We start from the raw sequence: 21,996 nt of genomic DNA on the forward strand, positions 1-21,996 counted from the left end.
AAAATCTAGCCATTTTTCAATGGACTCCCAACACTGTCATTTAACAGCTTGGAAGACAAATCCTTCAGAGTAACAAATTAATAAAATTCTGCAAATCTGTTTTCAGCATGTCTTAATACACAAGCTCAAATACAATAGTGAAATTTCAGAGTATGTTTTAATCTCATTTTCAGGTAGATATATTTACAGAATTTGCACTTGTGTAAGAGGTCAAAGGTCATTCACCAATTTCATCATCGACCAGTTGTCAATTCTAATTGGCTTCTGGATCCAATTCCCATTCTGCGCTGAATGGACATGGCAGCTGATCGATTGATTAACAAGAGTGATTGGCCATCACTGATGATGTCATTTCCTGCTTAATAAAGTGAGGTCTGCTCCTGGAATATAAATAAAAATCCAAAGGCTGTGGTGATTTTGGTAGATATTCTAAGTTTGTGGTTGGTAAGTAGTACAATATTTGTCACAAAATGGCTTCCCAGGTTTGTCAAAACTATCACCAGGATTGTGAAGCTGCTGTCAACAAGCAGATTAACCTGGAGCTCACTGCCTCCTATCTCTATCAGTCTTTGGTGAGTGTTGTCTCTATTTATAACTGCTTCTATTATGTGAAGTGAAGTCTTTATTTCTAATTAACTTGATACTCTTTTTGACTGGCTCTTGTAGCTCTTGCCTATTTCATAATTCAAGATAAATGTGGTGTTACAACAACAATGGGGTATGATACTGATGCTCCTGTTTATGTTCGGTGATGTTTTTGGGGTGCAGTGTTCTTGGTTAATGTACAATTCCCTGATATGGCTGTCACAGGCAGTAACTGTCATTTCCCTAGGGTTGTCAAAATAGGATATTTTACAGGAATAGCTTAACCATTTTGTGGGTGGCATGATGGCACAATAGTTAGCACTGCTGCCTCACAGTACCAGAGACCTGGGTTCAATTCCCACCTCTGGCAACTGTCTGTGTGGAGTTTTCACATTCTCCCTATTTCTGTGTGGGTTTCCTCTGGTTTCTCCCACAGTCTAAAGAGCTGCAGGTTAGGTGAATTAGCTGTGCTAAATTAACTGTCTTAGGTGAAGAAGTAAAGTGGGTCTGGGTGGGTTGCTCTTCAGAGGGTCGTTGGGCTGAAGGGCCTGTTTCCACAGTGTAAATAAGTTAATTTAGGTCCACCATATGGTGGAAATGGAGGTATCCATTGACTAGTTGCTGTTTTGCTACTTTAATGCATTCTGGTATGCTTGCATTTTCTTCTAATGCTAAATAAGCATCATACTAGATTTGATACTGTAAAAGGGAGTTATGGCAGTGTTTGAATGATACTTGGCTTATCTGAGCGGAGGTATTTAATGTCAGCCTGTGACTGGCCTCCACTTAAGTAGGCTCCAGTTGAGGCCTATTTAGCTTTCTGTATTATCCATTTGTGTGGATGGTCAGGTAGCCACTGGTTGTCCATCCCTTCACCTGGAGGAAGAATTGACTTGCTGTAGTGTTGGTGTACCCACAAGGTGGCTGGAGTGGTCTGAAACTTGACCCAATGACTGAAGAAATGGAGACCATCAAATCAGGATGGTATGAGAATTAAAATGGCCCACTTTGTTCGAGTAATGATTTGCCCATGCCCTTCTGAAGTGTTAGAATGACCTATTTGGAAGGTGTTTAGTGAGTGCTGCAGGATACCTGGTAGATAATGGACACTGAAGGGAGGTGGAGAATGCAGTACCAATGGAGTGGGCTGTTTTATCCTGGATGGTGTCTCACTCTTGAATGTTGCAGGTACACTCCTCCAGACATGTGGTGAATATTCATCACACTCTGGGCTCCTCTGTTTTACAGGTCCCCTCTCATGAGATGAGGATGAAATCCCTAGAGCTCTGTTTGGAGGTGGGAACAGCTTTCATTGGTGAACCAGTTAGCTTTTAATAAGGATGGATCACTCCCTTCCAGTCTGACCTGAGTTGTGCCCCTTCATAATCCTCAACCAACTGTTGGGGCCCAGTCTGGATCTGTCAAAACCACTAAGGTTGCCCAGACCCTAACCTTTCCTCATCAGAAAGGCAGTTGTATCGTGTATACTCCAGGAGGTGATGCAGCTGGTCAAACCATTCTGCTTTATACAAACAACTATCTACATACTATGGTAGAAGCACCAACAAAGGGAAACAGGAGTTTAGGACAATCCAACTACTTGGAACCCAATGGACTCCATTGCAACATAACAAAGCTGTTCCAATCCCCACAACAGCCCAAAAACACCCCCTTTAGCAAATGGTAAATATAAACTGCTTCTTGCTGGCAGGAGAGTTTTCAGAGCATTCAAGTAAGCAACATCTCTTTGAAGCATGGAACTTAGTTTCAGAAGAACAGCTTCTCTGCCACTTGCAGTTTCTGCCAGTTAAAACAAAACAAGATTGGAGAATAACTGACCACAACCCTTTTTTTTCTCTTTGAAGCTAGTTCCAGACATAGCAGCACCTCTGCCTTTATGACCTGTCTTGAGGGGTCGCACAAACCAAGGATGAAACCTCCTGCTTAAAGGAGTAGCATTAATATAACATTCACTTGTGAGCATGATGGTTCAATGTCTGAGTCAAATATGGGTGTAAATCTAATGGTTTGAACTGCTCAAGTCAAACCAAGCATAGTGCTATTCAGTTTACCTGCGGATGGTGTCACCAGCTTGATGTAATCGTTAATCGGGGTCACATGAGGTTTTCCCTGTCTCAGACTCTTCCTTGATCAAGTTACACTTTTCTAATCACTCAGTTGCTTGCTCACAATTCAAAGGCTCCTTGCACAGGCTTTCCTCAGCAAACCCCAGGTCCCCTTTCTCTCGTTCCATTCCACTCATTCCCTTCCATACTCTGATATGAACACATTTGTACTGATCCAATCTATGGTACAGACAATCCCAATGATCTACAAGTTGCACAAAACTCTCTCCTGATTTAAATTAGTGCTCGCAGTGTCCAACATCCACTTTAGCCCCAAAGGAATAATGTAGTTCCTTGCAGCAGCCTCATGGTTACTTTCTCATTGAATGGCAGGACAGGCTTGAGGGGCTGAATGGCCTACAGTCCCAGTGTTCTGATATCAGTTTTGTCTAGTTCAGTCAGAAAAATGTCCTGGTGACTGGGTATTCCCCTCTAGTTAATGGTGACTGGAGTAGACTGCACTTAGTACTCCAGTGGCTTTCCTTGTCACCCAACTGAACCCTCACCTTGTTAAGGTTACAACTTCAGTTGGTTTCATGCAGAATATTTGAAATCTACCATCCCAGACCTGGTCTGCACAGAAGCAGACCCTCTAATCCACTCTTCCATGCCAGCTAGATATCCCACATTAATCTAGTCCCATTTGCCACATATCACTCTAAATACCTCCCATTCATATACCCATCCAGATGCCTTTGAAATGTGGTAATTGTACCGGCCTCCTACTTCCTTTTGGCAGCTCATTCCATACACCACCTTCTGGAAAAAGCTGCTGCTTGGATCCATTTATGTCCATCCCTCATGTTAACCATGTGCTGTCTAGCTTTGGGACCCCACCCCACCCCACCCCACCCCACCCCACCCCACCCCAACCCACCCAACCCACATCCTGCACGTTAGTTTCCTTTTATTGAAGAGTTTCAGTCAATGTCTAATATCTTCCAATTCTAATGGTGTTAATGAGCAGAAACATGAATTTAGTGTTTCTCCCCTCTGATGCTGTACCAGACCTGCTCAGCAACACACCAGCTGTTTAATCCAAATTAAAACATGGATGTTGCATGTCCTCAGGAAGAAGCTGGGGTGAAGAGCTGCTGGCTCACTGGACAACACTGGGATATTAAAATGGCTGAGAATGCAGAGGATTAATAACTGCTTGAATAGGCAGCCTGTGGGCTAAATTAGTCTCTACTTCTCCCAACTAGAATTGGGCCCAGTGATGTGTTAATGGGATGGGAATTCTTCTTTCAGATGTCGTACTTTGACCGGGATGATGTTGCCCTGCACCATTTCTCCCAGTTCTTCAAAGCTCAGTCCCAGGAGAAGCAGGAACATGCAGAGAAGCTGCTGAAATTCCAGAATCAGCGTGGAGGCAGAGTCCTCCTCCAGAATGTGAAGGTGGGAATGGTGGGGAGGGGATTGGCTGATCTCGTGATGTGGCTTCAATCTGTTGGTAACAGGGTTTGTTCACCCTGAAGGGGGAAGTGAAGAGTAGCTTGTCTTCCCATATGATCTCTTCCATCTCCCTGTCACTGCATAGAAACAGGCCCTTTCAGCTACCATATCTATGCTGACCAAACTACACTAATCCCACCTACCTGCACTTAGTCCTTCACACACTGTACCCTGGCATTTGCAGTATTTCTCCAGATGTTACTGCAATGTCACTGGACTAGCTGCCTCCCCCCACAATCCTCAGGTGGTGTATTCCATATTTATCAAGCTTCCTGAGATCCAACTAAATCCCTTCCTGCTCAAATCATTTTTACTTGAGGATGGTCCTGGCACTGCAGTATCTCAGTGCCAGCAACCCAGGTCCAATTCCAGCCTCTGGGAACTGATCAAAGATGTGCCAGTCAGTTTGGTCGTGCTAGGTATCCCAGTTGCCAGGGATACACAGGCTACATTTATCCCTAAACAGGATTACAGGGTTGGGTGGGACAGTGTGGGACCCTCTGGAGGGTTGATGTGGACAAATGACTGACTTCACATCACTGTAGGGATTCTGATCCTTAACTGTCCTTTGTTTCCATGTTTCAGAAGCCAGAGAGGGATGAGTGGGGTAACGGTCTGCAGGCAATGCAGGTTGCCCTGGATCTGGAGAAGAATGTGAACCAGAGTTTGCTGGATCTACACCAACTTGCCACTGCCCAGACTGACCCTCATGTAAGCTTCACCACCTCATTCTCATCACTGCCAGACCCTCAGGGCAACACTTCACTGGTTGGTCTCTGGGTTTGAAATTCAATAATGCAACATTTGGGGAGATGTGATTTGAAGATGCCAGTGTCAGACTAGGGTGTGCAAAGTTAAAACTAACACCACCAAGTTATAGTCCAACAGGCTTACTCAGAAGCTCTAGCTTCCAAACTAATACTCTTTGACCACGTGAAGAAGCAGCATTCTGAAAGCCAGTGCTTCTGAATAAACCTGTTGGACAAAACCTGATGTTGTGATTTTTAACTTTGTCCAGATATAACATTGTAACCACCAGTGTGGATCTGGAATGATTAATCCTACAACTCTTCAGCAAGGAGGAACTTGGATTGTAATCTGGTGGGAGTGCTGAAGTGATATTAGCCACTGAATCCTCATTCAGGACCATTGCAGTGGAACGAACACCATACACCACAATACAACTCCGCTCCACTTAAATGGCAAGATGTGCCAGCTGAGAGGCTAATATATTCACCAGTACAAAATCTCTAGTTTGGATTTGAGTTGTCTAGAGCTATTACTGTCAAGTATGTTTTGCAGTGGGAATTCTCCAACCTGTCTTGGATTGTGCTCATGTAATATTCCTGTGTTCCAGCTGTGTGACTTCCTGGAGACTCACTATTTGGATGAGGAGGTTGAGATCATCAAGCGACTTGGGGACTACATCACCAACCTGAAGCGTCTGGGAGCCCCTGAGAATGGGCTGGGAGAGTACCTGTTTGACAGGCTTTCACTGGAGGACAGCAGTTAGTGGGGCATGGGGTACTGTCTGCTTTTGTCTGAATGCATTACTGACTTCACTTGGACAATCTGGCTCTCTCTTTTTTTTTTTTTTTTCTTCTCTTTTTTCCCCCCCCACCCCCATACCACCTGAATGGAAACACAAAGTATTTTATTTGATCTTGCTTTTTGTCCTTCATTCAGACCACTGATCCTTCTCTCCAATTTGTTTGCTATCTCTGGGGGGGCTTGATTCAGTAATCATCCTGCAATTTGGCTCACATCACTGGACTAAAACACCTCACCAAATGTCTCCCCTTCACTTTTACACCTCCGCCAACACTCTGCACCCCAGTGGACAGGCATAACTAGATGGGGTTGTTGTAACTACAATTCAAGCTATTGTGCCCCCATGTGAGGTTGGGTGTTTTACACTCTGGAGTAGAAAAACTTTTTTTTTAAATGATTCTTTTCTTTTGTCCAAGAATTATACTTTTCTTTGGACTAATACCTACACTTTCAGGCAAACAGTGGGCAGGGAAGTTTTCATACCTCACAAGACCAAACATCCAATTCCCTAGACACCCTAAATCTTTGATTCCACGTTCATTTCCAGATTTGCTCATCAAGTGTTCACCTCCGCATCAATGTCTTCCTTCACTGTAGAGGTGCTCCACAATTTGGAATCAAAAACTGCATGATTGGGATGACCAGATCTGTTCACCTCTTCCTTATGGGCTTTGGGTGAGGTCCATGAGGTTCTGGTTTCTAACCCGATGGTAGAACCAGCTAATGATATGATCTCAATTTGGCTGGTTATAGCTTCCCATGGAACTCTAACGTGACCAGGATATTCTGAGTGCTACTGTTTTCTTTTACCTTTGTGCCCAGCCTTAAGAGCCCAGTGGTGTTCAGACCAGCACAGGGGCCTGTGATCTTCACCCCTTCCCTTGTTACAGCCCTTATCAGTGGGGTATAAAGAGTGGCTCATTGCTCTGTCATCTGAATAAAACATGCAGCACCTGATGAGCACCTTGATTAAATACCCATTTGAGCACAACTAGGAGTCAATCCACAGCAGGGGAGTTCTTCCCCACAGTAGCACTGTTATCCCACTGTATCTTCCCTCATTTTTGTGTACCTCCCTATCTGAAGACCCACTCCTAACACTGCCTCTGCACTTTCAATAAACCTCAAGCCTACCCACCCAGAATTGGGGTAATTCCCTACAGAAACACATTCCTGGGAGTCAGCTGAAGAAATTCTCCTGAGCTGCATTGAATTAATACACATGCTCCCATCGTCTCCTACAGCTGAAATGAGCAGGCTGACTGTGATCTGGGAATAACACAGCAATGCTTGAGGTTAGATGCTTCCATCTGGTTTACTCTTGCTGCTAAAGTCAGCAGTTTGCAGTCCAAGCTGATCCCTGCTTCCTCCCAGCTTCCCATGTGCTGAAGGATTCTCCTGATGTAGTTTGATTTGACCCAGTGATGTTGAAGGAGCAGTGATTTCTCTCCAAGTTGGGGAGTGCTGTCATCCTGAAAGGAAAACCTGGAGATGCTGACTCTCCTGTACAGCTGCTCCTTCATCTTTGGGGTTTCAGGGGTTAGGGAGGGGGCTCTGCTGGTGATTGTTTGAGTGAATATTGTAATGAGCATACACTGCAGCCTTCAAGGAGGGTTTAGGTCCTTAACATATTTCATTCCACAACGTAAAACCTTTTATTGTAAACAATCAAGTCATGCCGACATACTCTCTACAGTGCAGGCTGAGGCCATTCAGCCCATTGAGTCTGCACCAATTATCTGACCAGCATCCTGGTCCGACCCATCCAATCTTCTTAACCCTGCATTTCCCATGGCCGATTCACCAATCCTGCGCATCTTTGGACTGTGGGAGGAAACTGGAGCAGTCGTTTGAAACCCACACAGACCCAGGGAGAGCATGCACACTCTATACACAAACACACTCACCCGAGGCTGGAATCAAACCCAGGTCCATGGCGCTGTGAGGCAGCAGTGCTAACCACTGAGCCACTACACCATCCTCAGGAAACACATCGCTGCACACCAGTAGAGTCATAGAGTCATACATCACAGAAGCATACCCTGTCGTCCAACCTGTCCACGCCGACCAGATTTCCAAAATTGTACCAGTTGCCCTTGCCTGCATTTGGCCCATGTCTCTCTAAAACCTTCCCATTCATGTATCCGTCCAAATGTGTTTTAAATGTTATAATTGTACCCGCCTCCACCACTTCCTCTGGCAGCTTGTTCCATGTACACAGCACCCTCTGTCTGAAAGGATTGTCCCTCACGTCCCTATTTTAATCTTTCCCCTCTCACCTTTAGCCTATGCCCCTCTAGTGTTGTACTCCCACTCCCCCATCCCAGGGTGGTTTTTATTGGTCAATCTTCAGTGTACCAATCAGAAGGCTGCGTTTCGTGCCCAGCCACAGTTACCCTTCAGGTGGTGGTGATGAGCTGGTTATTACAGCCCACCTGGTGTGGGAGAGACCAGAATGATGCTGCTGCTGCTGCTGAGGCGGGGGGGGCTTCCGGGACTTGGATTCAGAAACAGTGATATTGTTCCAACTCCGGATGGCGAGAGATTTCCCTGGGGCTTCGTCAGTTTTGGGGCTGGATTCAGCCAGAAATTGGAAAGTATTCCATCACTTTTACTTGTAGATGGTGGACAGTGTTTGGAAAGTCATGGGTTGAGAAATTCCCAACAGAATTCCTAGCTTCAGACCTGCTCTCATCGCCATGAATATTTATCAGGGTTGACCTCGGACCATGGTTCCATGAACAATATTCAAAGTTGTAACTCAATCTGACAAGTAATGGCTAGACTGTAACCTGGGATTTGAATCAGATACTGGGTCAAAGTAACTTGCTTCCACCAATCCATCCGTCAAGGCTGTGATCATACCCTAACATTGAGTAGGCACCTTCAATCCCCAAACTCTCACAGCGCACCACTCAACTGGAGGCTGCTCAGTTCAACACAATCAACTTTAGGTTGAGATACTCTCATATCCATAAAGATGTGCGTATGAACCACATCGAGTTGAGAGGCCAGTTTCTGAGCTGCATATTTTACAGATTGCAATGTAAACAGAATGAGAATCTTCCCATTTGGAAACATCCTTGAGTTGAGGGACTGGTCCTTCTTGAAACAATTAATAACTAAACATGGAGACAGAAAAATTGATCATGCAGTATATTTCTAACAGCAATTTAGGAATGGAAGCCTGAGGCCTACTACATAGCTGACGCACTCAGCGCATTCACCATTTTGGTTTGTAAACTGGGTTTCCTGAGACCTAAGGTCAAAAAGATCACAGCAGATTCAGAATGGATCCACAAAGTACATCAGTTCCCTCCACTAGATGACCCAAAAGCACTTCATTTCTGTCACTGTCAATCAATAGGCAAATGTTTGATGTCAACAAAATCTAGCCATTTTTCAATGGACTCCCAACACTGTCATTCAAAAGGTAGGAAGACAAATGCCTCAGATTAACAAACTAACAAATTTCAGCAAATCTGTTTTCAGCATGTCTTAATTCACAACCCCAGGAACAATAGTGAAATTTTAGAGTATGTTTTAATCTCATTTTCAGGTAGATATTTTTACAGAATTTGCACTTGTGTAAGAGGTCAAAGGTCAATTACCAATTTCATCATCCACTGGTTGTCAATTCTAATTGGCTTCTGGATCCAATTCCCATTCTGCGCTGAATGGATATGGCAGCTGATCGATTGATTAACAAGAGTGATTGGCCATCACTGATGATGTCATTTCCTGCTTAATAAAATGAGGTCTGCTTGGAAGTATAAATAAAAGTCCAAAGGCTGTGGTGATTTAGGTAGAGTTGGTGGTAATTCTAAGTTTGTGGTTGGCTTGTGACTTGTCTTTGGTAGGCAAGTAGTACAATATTTGTCACAAAATGGCTTCCCAGGTTTGTCAAAACTATCACCAGGATTGTGAAGCTGCTGTCAACAAGCAGATTAACCTGGAACTCACTGCCTCCTATCTCTATCAGTCTTTGGTGTGCGTTGTCTCTATTTATAATTGCTTCTATTATGGGAGGTAAAGTTTTCCTTATTTCAAATCAACTTGATGGTCCTGTAGATTGACCTTTTTTGTAGCTCTTACCTGTTTCACAATTCAAGATAAGACCATAAGACATAGGAGTGGAAGTAAGGCCATTTGGCCCATCGAGTCCACTCTGCCATTCAATCATGGCTGATGGGCATTTCAACTCCACTTACCTACATTCTCTCCGTAGCCCTTAATTCCTTGTGACATCAAGAATTTATTGATTTCTGCCTTGAAGGCATTTAGTGTCCCAGCTTCCACTGCACTCTGCGGCAATGAATTCAACAGGCCCACCACTGTCTGGCTGAAGAAATGTCTCTGCATTTCTGTTCTGAATTTACCACCTCTAATTCTAAGGCTGTGTCCATGGGTCGTAGTCTCCTTGCCAAATGGAAACAATTTCCTACTGTCCACCCTCTCCAAGCCATGTATTATCTTCTAAGTTTCTATTAGATCTCCCCTTAATCTTAACTCCAATGAATACATATGAGGAACTCAGCTGTTCCTCATGTTACACCTACCATTCCAGGGATCGTCCATGTGAATCTCTACTGGACACGCTCCAGTGCCAGTATGTCCTTCCTGAGGTGTGGGGACCAAAACTGGACACGTAAACCAAATGGGGCCTAAACAAAGCTTTATAAAGTCTCAGTAGCACAATGGTGTTTTTATACTCCAACCCTCTTGAGATAAGTGACAACATTGCATTCGCTTTCTTAATCACAGACTCAACCTGCATGTTTGCCTTTAGAGAATCCTCAACTAGCACTCCCAGATCCTTCTGTACTTTGGCTTTACGAATTTTCTCACCGTTTAGAAAGTAGTCCATGCTTTTATTCTTTTTTCTAAAGAGCAAGACCTTGCATTTGCTCACATTGAATTCCATCAGTCATTTCCTGGACCACTCTCCCAAACTGTCTAGATCCTTCTGTAGCCTCCCCACTTCCTCAGTACTACCTGCCTGTCCACCTAACTTTGTATCATTGGCAAACTCTGCTAAACATTCCCCAGTCCCTTCATCCAGGTCATTAATACGTAATGTGAACAGCTGCAGCCCCAACACTGAACTCTGCGGGACACCGCTTGTCACCGGCTGCCATTCCGAAAAAGAACCTCTTGTTCCCAACTCTCTTCTGTCAGACAGCAAATCCCCAATCCATACCAGTAGCTCACCTCTAACACCATGGGCCCTCACCTTGCTCAGCAGCCTCCCGTGTGGCACCTTATCAAAGGCCTTTTGGAAGTCTAGAGAGACCACGTCGACTGGGTTTCCCTGGTCTAACCTACTTGTCACCTCTTCAAAGAACTCCAACAGGTTTGTCAGGCACGACCTCCCCTTACTAAATCCATATTGACTTGTTCTAATCTGACCCTGCTCTTCCAAGAATTTGGAAACCTCATCCTTAATGATGGATTCTAGAATTTTACCAACAACAGAGGTTAGGCTAATTGGCCTATAATTTTCCATCTCTTGTCTTGCTCCTTTCTTGAACAAGGGGGTTACAACAGTGATCTTCCAATCATCCGGGACTTTCCCTGACTCTAGTGACTTTTGAAAGATCTCAACCAACGCCTCCACTATTTCCTCAGCCACCTCCCTCGAACTCCAGGATGTATCCCATCGGGGCCTGGAGATTTGTCAATTTTAAGACCTTTTTAACTTTTCTGGCACTTTCTCTTCTGTAATGGCAACCATACTCAACTCAACCCCCTGCGTCCCTTTAATTGTTGGGATATTACTCATGTCTTCCACTGTGAAGACTGATGCAAAGTACTTAGGTTCTCCTGCTATTTCCTTATCTCCTATCACGAGGCTTCCAGCATCAGTTTGAAGTGGCCCAATGTCTACTTTTGTCTGTAGTTTGTTATGTATTGAAAGAAACTTTTACTATCAGTTCTAATATTACTGGCTAGCCTTCCTTCATATTTGATCCTCTTCTTCCTTATTTCTTTCTTTGTTATCATCTTTGTTTTTGTAGCCTTCCCAATCTTCTGATTTCCCAGTGATCTTGGCCACTTCATAGGATCTCCTTTCTTTGATAGATTTCCTCACTTCCTTTATCAGCCATGGCTGTCTAATTCCTCCCTGGATAATCTTTCTCTTCTTGGGGATGAACCTCTGTACAGTGTCGTCAATTTTACCCACCATCTCCTGCCATTTTTGCTCTACTGTCTTCCCTGCTAGGCTCTGCTTCCAGTCTACTTTCATCAGTTCGCCTCTCATGCCCTCATAATTATCTTTCTTCAACTGTAACACCATTACATCCGATTTTGCCTTCTCTTTCAAACTGCAGACTGAACTCTACCATATTATGATCACTGCTTCCTAAGGGTTCCCTTACTTTAAGATCTTTTGTAAAGTCTGGTTCATTGCAAAGCACTAGGTCCAGAATAGCCTGCTCCCTTGTGGGCTCCATGACAAGCTGTTCCAAAAAGCCATCCTGTAAGCATTCCGTCAAATCAGGATGGTATGAGAATTAAAATGAGGTTGGGTGTTTTCCACTCTGGAGTAGAAAACCTCTCTTTTAAATGATTCTTTTGTCCAACAATTATACTTTTTTGCCTAAAGCTGTAGGCATTAATCCAAATAGTGGGCAGGGAAGTTCCATACCTCATCAAAATATCAGCTCCAGACATCCATTTCCCGAGACATCCTACAACTTTGATTCCAAGTTCATTTCCACATTTGCCCATAAAGTGTTCACCTCAGCATCAATACCTTCCTTCACTTTGAAAGGACTCTGCAATTTGGAATCAAAAACTGCATCATCTGGGTGACCAGATCTGCTTGCCTCTCTTAGGCTTTTGGGTGAGATCCATCAGGTTCTGGTTTCTACCCAGATGGTGGAATGGTATGATCTCAATTTGTCTGGTATAGCGTCCCTATGGAATTCCACCATGACCAGGATATTCTAAATGCTACTGTTTTCTTTTTCCTCTGAGCCGAGCTTTAGGAGCCCAGTGGTGTTCAGACCAGCACAGGGGCCTGTGAATTTCGCCCTTTCCCTTGTTACAGCCCTTAGCAGTGGGGTACAAAGAGTGGCTCATTGCTCTGTAGTCTGAATCCAACATGCAGCTCCTGATGAGCACCTTGATTGAATACCCACTTTACCTCAACTAGGAGTCGATGCACAGCAGGGGGGAGTTTTTCCCAGCAGTAGCACTAATATCCCACTGTGTCTCCCTCACTTTTGTGTACCTCCCTATCTGAAGACACACTCCTAACACCACTCCTGCACGTTCAATAAACCTCAAGCCTGCCCACCCAGAGCTGGGATAATTCCCTGTAGACACACATTCCTGGGAGTCAGCTGAAGAAATTCTCCTGAGCTGCATTGAATTAATACACATGCTCTCATCATCACCTACAGCTGAAATGAGCAGGCTGACTGTGATCTGGGAATAACAGCAATGCTTGAGGTTAGATGCTTCCACCTGGTTTACTCTTGCTGCTAAAGTCAGCAATTTGCAGTCCAAGCTGATCCTTGCTTCCTCCCAGCTTCCCATGTGCTGAAGGATTCTCCTGATGCAGTTTGATTTGACCCAGTGATGTTGAAGGAGCAGCGATTTCTCTCCAAGTTGGGAGTGCTGTCATTCTGAAAGGAAAACCTGGAGATGCTGACTCTCCTGTACAGCTGCTCCTTCATCTTTGGGGTTTCAGGGATCGTGGGTTAGGGAGGGGGCTCTCCTGGTGATTGTTTGTGTGAATTTTGTAATGAGCATACACTGCAGCCTTCAGGGAGGGTTTAGGTCCTTAACATATTTATCCCACAACGTAAAACCTTTTACTGCAAATAATCAAGCCATGCCGACATACTCTCTACAGTGCAGGCTGAGGCCATTCAGCCCATCGATTCTGCACCAATTATCTGAACAGCATCCTGTTCAGACCCATCCAATCCTCTTAACCTTGCATTTCCCATGGCCAATTCACCGATCCTGCACATCTTTGGACTGTGGTTCGAAACTGGAGCACTCATATGAAACCCACACAGACCCAGGGAGAGCATGCACACTCTATACACACACACACTGGAATCAAACCCAGGTCCCTGGCGCTGTGAGGCAGCAGTGCTAACCACTGAGCCACCACACCATCCTAAAGAAACTTCTTGTTGCACACCAGTAAAGTCATAGAGTCATACATCACAGAAGCAGACCATTCGGCCCAACCTGTCCATGCCGACCAGATTTTCAAAACTGTACCAGTTGCCCTTGCCTGCATTTGGCCCATGTCTCTCTCAAACCTTCCCATTCATGTATCCATCCAAATGTGTTTTAAATGTTATAATTGTACCCGCCTCCACCACTTCCTCTGGCAGCTCGTTCCACGTACACAGCACACTCTCTCTGAAAAGGTTGACCCTCATGCCCCTATTTTCATCTTTCCCCTCTCACCTTTAGCCTATGCGCCTCTAGTGTTGTACTCCCACAACCCATCACAGGGTGGTTTTTATTGGTCAATCTTCAGTGTGCCAATCAGAAGGCTGTGTTTCGTGCCCAGCCGCAGTTACCCTTCAGGTGGTGGTGATGAGCTGGTGATTACAGCCCACCTGGTGTGGGAGAGACCAGAATGATGCTGCTGCTGCTGCTGCTGAGGGGGGGGCCTTCCGGGACTTGGATTCAGAAACAGTGATATTGTTCCAACTCCGGATGGCGAGAGATTTCCCTGGGGCTTCGTCAGTTTTGGGGCTGGATTCAGACAGAAAATTGGAAAGTATTCCACCACTTTTCATAACTTTGGTCTTGTAGATGGTGGAGAGGCTTTGGAAATTCACGAGTTGAGAAATTCGCAACAGAATTCCCAGCCTCTGACTTGCTCTCATCGTCATGAATATTTATCAGGGTTGACTCTGACCATGGTTCCATGTATAATACTCAAACTTGTAACTCAATCTGACAAGTAATGACTAGACTGTAATCTGGTATTTGAATCAGATACTGGGTCAAAGTAACTTGCTTCCACCAATCCATCCGTCAAGGCTGTGATCATACCCTAACATTGAGAGGGCACCTTCAATCCCTAAACTCTCACAGCACAACCAGTCCACTGGAGGCTGCTCAGTTCAACACATTCAACTTTATGTTGAGATATTCTCATGTCCATAAAGATGTGCGTATGGACCACATCGAGTTGGGAGGCCAGTTTCTGAGCTGTACATTCGACAGATAACAATGTAAACAGGATCAGAATCAGAATCAGAATCTCTCCACTTGGAAACATCCTTGAGTTGAGGGCTAATTTATCTAGAAACAATTAAAAGCTGAACATGGGGACACAAAAGTTGATCGTGCAATATATTTCCAGCAGCAGTTTAGACATGGAGGCCTGAGGCCTACTACATGGCTGAGGCACTCAGTACATTTAATGTTTTGGTTTGTAAACTGGGCTTCCTGAGACCTAAGATCCAAAAGATCACAGCAGATTCAGAAAGGATCCACAAAGTACATCAGTTCCCTCCACTAGATGACCCAAAAGCACTTCATTTCTGTCACTGTCAATCAATAGGCAAATGTTTAAGGTCAACAAAATCCAGCCATTTTTCAATGGACTCCCAATACTGTCATTCAAAAGCTTGGAAGACAAATCCTTCAGAGTAACAAACTAACAAAGTTCTGCAAATCTGTTTTCAGCATGTCTTAATACACAAGCTCAAATACAATAGTGATGTTTCAGAGTATGTTTTAATCTCATTTTCAGGTAGATATATTTACAGAATTTTCACTTGTGTAAGAGGTCAATCGCCAATTTCATCATCGACCAGTTGTAAATTCTAATTGGCTTCTGGATCCAATTCCCATTCTGCGCTGAATGGACATGGCAGCTGATCGATTGATTAACAAGAGTGATTGGCCATCACTGATTGTGTCATTTCCTGCTTAATAAAATGAGGTCTGCTCCTGGAATATAAATAAAAGTCCAAAGGGTGTGGTGATTTAGGTAGAGTTGGTGGTAATTCTAAGTTTGTGATGAGCCTGTGACTTGTCTTGGGTAGGCCAGTAGTACAATATTTGTCACAAAATGGCTTCCCAGATTTGTCAAAACTATCACCAGGATTGTGAAGCTGCTGTCAACAAGCAGATTAACTTGGAGCTCACTGCCTCCTATCTCTATCAGTCTTTGGTGAGTGTTGTATCTATTTATAATTGCTTCTATTATGTGAAGTAAAGTTTTCCTTTTTCCTTTATCAGATTAACTTGATGCTCCTGTAGATTGACTTTAGTAGCTCTTACCTGTTTCACAATTCAAGATAACTGTGGTGTTACAGCAACAATGCAGTATGATACTGATGTGCAATAATGTATGCAAGGTGAAGTGTTCTTGGTTAGTGTACAATTCCCTGATATGGCTGTCACATGCAGTAACTGTTGTTTCCCTAGGATTGTCAAAACAGGATATTTTACAGGAATAGCTTAAAAACCATTTAGGTCAACCATATGGAGGTATCCATTGACCAGCTGCCGTTCTGCTGCTTTCATGTATTCTGGTATGTTTGGTTTATTTTCTGCTAATGCTAAATAAGCATCATACTAGATTTGATACTGTAAAAGGGAGTTATGGCAGTGTTTATCAATGATACTTGGCTGATCTGAGCAGAGGTATTTAATGTCAGCCTGTGACTGGCCTCCACTTAAGTAGGCTCCAGTTGAGGCCTATTTATTTTTGTGTATTATCCATTTGTGTGGATGGTCAGGTAGCCACTGGTTGTCCATCCCTTCACCTGGAGGAAGAATTGACTTGCTGTAGTGTTGGTGTACCCACAAGGTGGCTGGAGTAGTCTGAAACTTGACCCAATGACTGAAGAAATGGAGACCATCAAATCAGGATGGTATGAGAATTAAAATGGCCCTCTTTTCCCAGTAATGATTTGCCCATGCCCTTCTGAAGTGTTAGAATGACCTAATTGAAAGGTTTTTATTGAATGCTGTAGGGTACCTGGTAGATAATGGACACTGAAGGGAGGTGGAGAATACGGTACCAATGGAGTGGGCTGTTTTATCCTGGATGGTGTCTCACTCTCGAATGTTGCAGGTACACTCCTCCAGACATGTGGTGAATATTCATCACACTCTGGGGCTCCTCTGTTCTCTCTCATGAGATGAGAATGAAGTCCCTAGAGCTCTGATGGAGGTGGGAACAGCTTTCATTGGTGAACCAGTTAGATTTTAATAAGGATGGATCACTCCCTTTCACTCTGACCGGAGCTGTGCCCCCTGATGATCCTCAACCAACTGTTGGGGCCCAGTCTGGATCTGGCAAAACCACTAAGATTGTCAAGACGCTAACCTTTCCTCATCAGAAAGGCAGTTTTATAGTGTATACTCCAGGAGGTGATGCAGCTGGTCAAACCATTCTGCTTTATACAAACAACTATCGACATACTATGGTAGAAGCACCAACAAAAGGACACAGGAGTTTAGGACAGTCCAACTACTTGGAACCCAATGGTCTCCATTGCAACATAACAAAGCTGTTCCAATCCCCACAACAGCCCAAAAACACCCCCTTTAGCAAATGGTAAATACAAACTGCTTCTTGCTGGCAGGAGAGTTTTCAGAGCATTCATGTAAGCAACATCTGTTTGAAGCATGGAACCTCGTTTCAGAGTAACAGCTTCTCTGACACTTGCAGTTTCTGCCAGTTAAAACAAAACAAGATTGGAGAATAACTGACCACGAACCTTTTTTTTTCCTCTTTGAAGCTATTTCCAGACATGGCAGCACCTCTGCCTTTATGATCCTCCTTGACGGGGGGCACAAACCAAGGATGAAACATCCTGTTTAAAGGAGTAGCATTAACACTTCACTCGTGAGCATGATGGTTCAATGTCTGAGTCAAATATGGGTCTAAATCTAATGGTTTGAACTGCTCAAGTCCAACCAAGCATAGTGCTTTTCAGTTTACCTGTGGATGGTGTCACCAGCTTGATGTAATGGTTAATCTGAGTCACATGAGGTTTTCCCTGTATAAGACTCTTCCTTGACCAAGTTACACTTTTCTAATTACTCAGTTGCTTGCTCACAATTCCAAGGCTCCTTGCACAGGCTTTCCTCAGCAAACCCCAGGTCCCCTTTCTCTCATTCCATTCCATTCCACTCATTCCCTTCCATACTCTGATATGAACACATTTGTACTGATCCAATCTATGGTACAGACAATCCCAATGATCTACAACTTGCACAAAACTCTCTCCTGACTAAATTAGTGCCCGCAGTGTCCAACATCCATTTTTCTAGTTTAGCCCCAAAGGAATAATGTCTTTTTTGCAGCAGCAGCCTCATGGTTACTTTCTCATTGAATGGCAGGAGAGGCTTGAGGGGCTGAATGGCCTCCAGTCCCAGGGTTCTGATATCAGTTTTGTATCCCAATGTCCTGGTGACTGGGTATTCCCCTCTGGTTAATGGTGACTGGAGTAGACTGCACTTAGTACTCCAGTGGCTTTCCTTGTCACCCAACTGAACCCTCACCTTGTTAAAGGTTACAACTTCAGTTGGTTTCATGCAGAATATTTGACATCTACCATCCCAGACCTGGTCTGCACAGAAACCGACCCTCTAAGCCACTCTTCCATGCCAGCTAGATATCCCACATTAATCTAGTCCCATCTGGCACATATCACTCTCAATACCTCCTTCCCTTTATTGAAGAGTTTCAGTCAATGTCTAATACCTTCCAATTCTAATGGTGTTAATGAGCAGAAACATGAATTTCGTGTTTCTCTCCTCTGATGCTGTACCAGACCTGCTGAGGAACTCACCAGCTGTTTAATCCAAATTAAAACATGGATGTTGCATGTCCTCAGGAGGAAGCTGGGGTGAAGAGCTGCTGGCTCACTGGACAACACTGGGATATTAAAATGGCTGAGAATTCAGTTCATTAATAACTGCTTGAATAGGCAGGCAGTCTGAGGGCTAAATTAGTCTCTACTTCTCCCAACTAGAATTGGGCCCAGTGATGTGCTAATGGGATGTAAATGGTTCTCTTTCAGATGTCATACTTTGACCGGGATGACGTTGCCCTGCACCATTTCTCCCAGTTCTTCAAAGATCAGTCCCAGGGGAAGCAGGAACATGCAGAGAAGCTGCTGAAATTCCAGAATCAGCGTGGAGGCAGAGTCCTCCTCCAGGATGTGAAGGTGGGAATGTTGGTGAGGGGAATGGCTGCTCTTGATGTGGCTTCAATCCATCGGTAACAGGGTTTGCTCATCCTGAAGGGAATTGAGGAGCTGTTGCTTGTCTTTCCCATATGATCTCTTCCATCTCCCACTCACTGCCTAGAAACAGGCCCTTTGGTCTACCATATCTATGCTGGCCAAACTACACTAATCCCACCTACCTGCACTTAACCATTAGCCCACTGTGCCCTAGTATTTGAAGTATTTCTCCAGATGTTGCTGCAATGTCACTGGACTAGCTGCCTCCCCCACACTCAGGTGCTGCATTCCATACTTCTCAACTTCCTGACCTCCCACTAAAATCCTTCCTTTCTCCTCAAATCCTCCTCTGGACTTGAGGATGGTACTGGCACTGCACTGTCTCAGTGCCAGGGACCCAGGTCCAATTCCAGCCTCTAGGATCTGCTCAGTTTGAACAGGGCACAAAGATGTGCTGGTCAGTTTGGTCATGCTAGGTTGCCCAGTTTCCAGGGATACACAGGCTACATGTTTCTCTAAACAGGATTACAGGGATGGGTTGGGTCAGTGTGGGACCCTCTGGAGGGTTGATGTGGACAAATGGGTTAAATGACCTGCTTCACCCCACTGTCAGGATTCTGATTCTGTTCCTTAACTGTCCTTTGTTTCCATGTTTCAGAAGCCAGAGAGGGATGAGTGGGGTAACGGTCTGCAGGCAATGCAGGTTGCCCTGGATCTGGAGAAGAATGTGAACCAGAGTTTGCTGGATCTACACCAACTCGCCACTGCCCAGACTGACCCTCATGTAAGCTTCACCTCCTCATTCTCCTCACTGCCAGACCCTCAGGGTAACACCTCACTGGTTGGTCTCTGTGGGTTTGAAATTCAATAATGCAATATGTGCCAAGATGTGATTTGGAGATGCCAGTGTCAGACTGGGGTGTACAAAGTTAAAACTAACGCCACCAGGTTATAGTCCAACAGGCTTATTCAGAAGCTCTAGCTTCCAAACTAATACTCTTCGATCACCTGAAGAAGCAGCACTCTGAAAGCCAGTGCTTCTGAATAAACCTGTTGGACAAAACCTGATGTGATTTTTAGCTTTGTCCAGATATCACATTGTAACCACCAATGTGGATCTGGAATGATCCATCTTGCAACTCTTCAACAAGAATGTCAAGGAGGAACTTGGATTGTAATCTGGTGGGAGTGCTGAAGTGATATTGGCCACTGATTCCTTATTCAGGACCATTGCAGTGGAATGATCACCATCCACCACAATACAACTCAGCTCCACTTAAATGGCAAGATGTGCCAGCTGAGAGGCTAATATATTCACCAGTATTAAATCTCTAGTTTGGATTTAAGTTGTCTAGACCTATTACTGCCAAGTATGTTTTGCAGCAGAATTCTCCAAATTGTCTTGGATTGTGCTCATGTAATATTCCTGTGTTCCAGCTGTGTGACTTCCTGGAGACTCACTATTTGGATGAGGAGGTTGAGATCATCAAGCGACTTGGGGACTACATCACCAACCTGAAGCGTCTGGGAGCCCCTGAGAATGGGCTGGGAGAGTACCTGTTTGACAGGCTCTCACTGGAGGACAGCAGTTAGTGGGGCATGGGGTACTGTCTGCTTTTGTCTGAATGCATTACTGACTTCACTTGGACAATCTGGCTCCTCCCTAGGGAGAAGGAATATGTTGGCAAGAATGTAATGGCTGTACTACCTGAATGGAAATGAATAAAATCTTGTATTGATCTTGCATTTAGTCCTTCATTCAGAGCACTGATCCTTCTCTCAAACTTGTTTGCTATCTCTGGGGTGGGTGGCTTGATCCTGCAATTTGGCTCACGTCACTGGACTAAAACCCCTCACCAAATGTCTCCTCTTCACTCTTCCACCTCAGCTGACACTCGACACCCCAGTGGACAGGAATAACTAGATGGGGTTGTTGTAACTAAAATTCAAGCTATCCTGCCCTACATGTGAGGTTGGGTGTCTTACACTCGGGAGTAGGAAACATTTTTAATGATTCTTTTGTCCAAGAATTATATTTTTTTTTGCCAAAAGCTGTAGGCATTAATCCAAATAGTGGGCAGGGAAGTTCCATACCTCATCAAAATATCAGCTCCAGATCTCCATTTCCTGAGACACCCTACATCTTTGATTCCAAGTTCACTTCCACATTTGCCCATCAAGTGCTCACCTCAGCATCAATACCTTCCTTTTCCTTTGAAAGGACTCTGCAATTTGGAAGCAAAAACAGCATCATCTGGGTGACCAGATCTGCTCACATCTCATAAGCTTTTGGGTGAGATACATCAGGTTTTGGTTTCTACCCAGATGGTGGAATGGTATGATCTCAATGCATCTGGTATAGTTTCCCTATGGAAATCTACCATGACCAGGATATTCTAAACGCTATTGTTTTCTTTTTCCTCTGAGCCTAACCTTTGGAGCCCATTGGTGTTCAGACCAACACGGGCCTGTGCTCTTCACCCCTTCCCTTGTTACAGCCCTTAGCAGTGGGGTACAAAGTGACTCATTGCTCTGTAGTCTGAATCCAACATGCAGCTCCTGATGGTCACCTTGACTGAATACACATTCTACCATCACTGGGAGTCAATCCACAGCAGGGGGCAGTTTTTCCCAGCAGTAGCACTGTTATCCCACTCTGTCTCCCTCACTTTCCTGTACCTCCCTATCTGAAGACTCACTCCTAACACCACTCCTGCACTTTCAATAAACCTCAAGCCTGCCCACCCGAGCTGGCATAATTCCCTGCAGACACATATTCCTGGGAGTCTGCAGAAGAAATTCTCCTGAGCTGCATTGAATTAATACACATGCTCTCATCGTCACCTACAGCTGAAATGAGCAGGCTGACTGATCTGGGAATAACAGCAATGCTTGAGGTTAGATGCTTCCACCTGGTTTACTCTTGCTGCTAAATTCAGCAGTTTGCAGTCCAAGCTGATCCTTGCTTCCTCCCAGCTTCCCATGTGCTGAAGGATTCTCCTGATGCAGTTTGATTTGACCCAGTGATGTTGAAGGAGCAGTGATTTCTCTCCAAGTTGGGGAGTGCTGTCATTCTGAAAGGAAAA

The 21,996-nt window shown here is 44.5% G+C and overlaps 2 protein-coding genes across 2 annotated transcripts; both read left to right on the top strand.

Annotated features, from left to right (window-relative positions):
• The first annotated feature begins 470 nt into the window (after window positions 1-470).
• Window positions 471-5,679, top strand: LOC140489050 (ferritin, middle subunit-like). Its single transcript, XM_072588290.1, has 4 exons — window positions 471-572; window positions 3,963-4,109; window positions 4,752-4,877; window positions 5,524-5,679. Exons 1-4 carry the CDS (start codon window positions 471-473, stop codon window positions 5,677-5,679), a joined length of 531 nt encoding a protein of 176 aa, XP_072444391.1.
• A 10,098-nt stretch (window positions 5,680-15,777) lies between these two features.
• LOC140489051 (ferritin, heavy subunit-like) lies at window positions 15,778-20,429 on the top strand. Its single transcript, XM_072588291.1, has 4 exons — window positions 15,778-15,879; window positions 18,746-18,892; window positions 19,569-19,621; window positions 20,345-20,429. The coding sequence occupies exons 1-4, from the start codon at window positions 15,778-15,780 to the stop codon at window positions 20,427-20,429; spliced, it is 387 nt and encodes a 128-aa protein (XP_072444392.1).
• Window positions 20,430-21,996: the final 1,567 nt, after the last annotated feature.

This window comes from Chiloscyllium punctatum, chromosome 18 (assembly GCF_047496795.1).
Source record: "Chiloscyllium punctatum isolate Juve2018m chromosome 18, sChiPun1.3, whole genome shotgun sequence".
Lineage (NCBI taxonomy): Eukaryota > Metazoa > Chordata > Chondrichthyes > Orectolobiformes > Hemiscylliidae > Chiloscyllium > Chiloscyllium punctatum.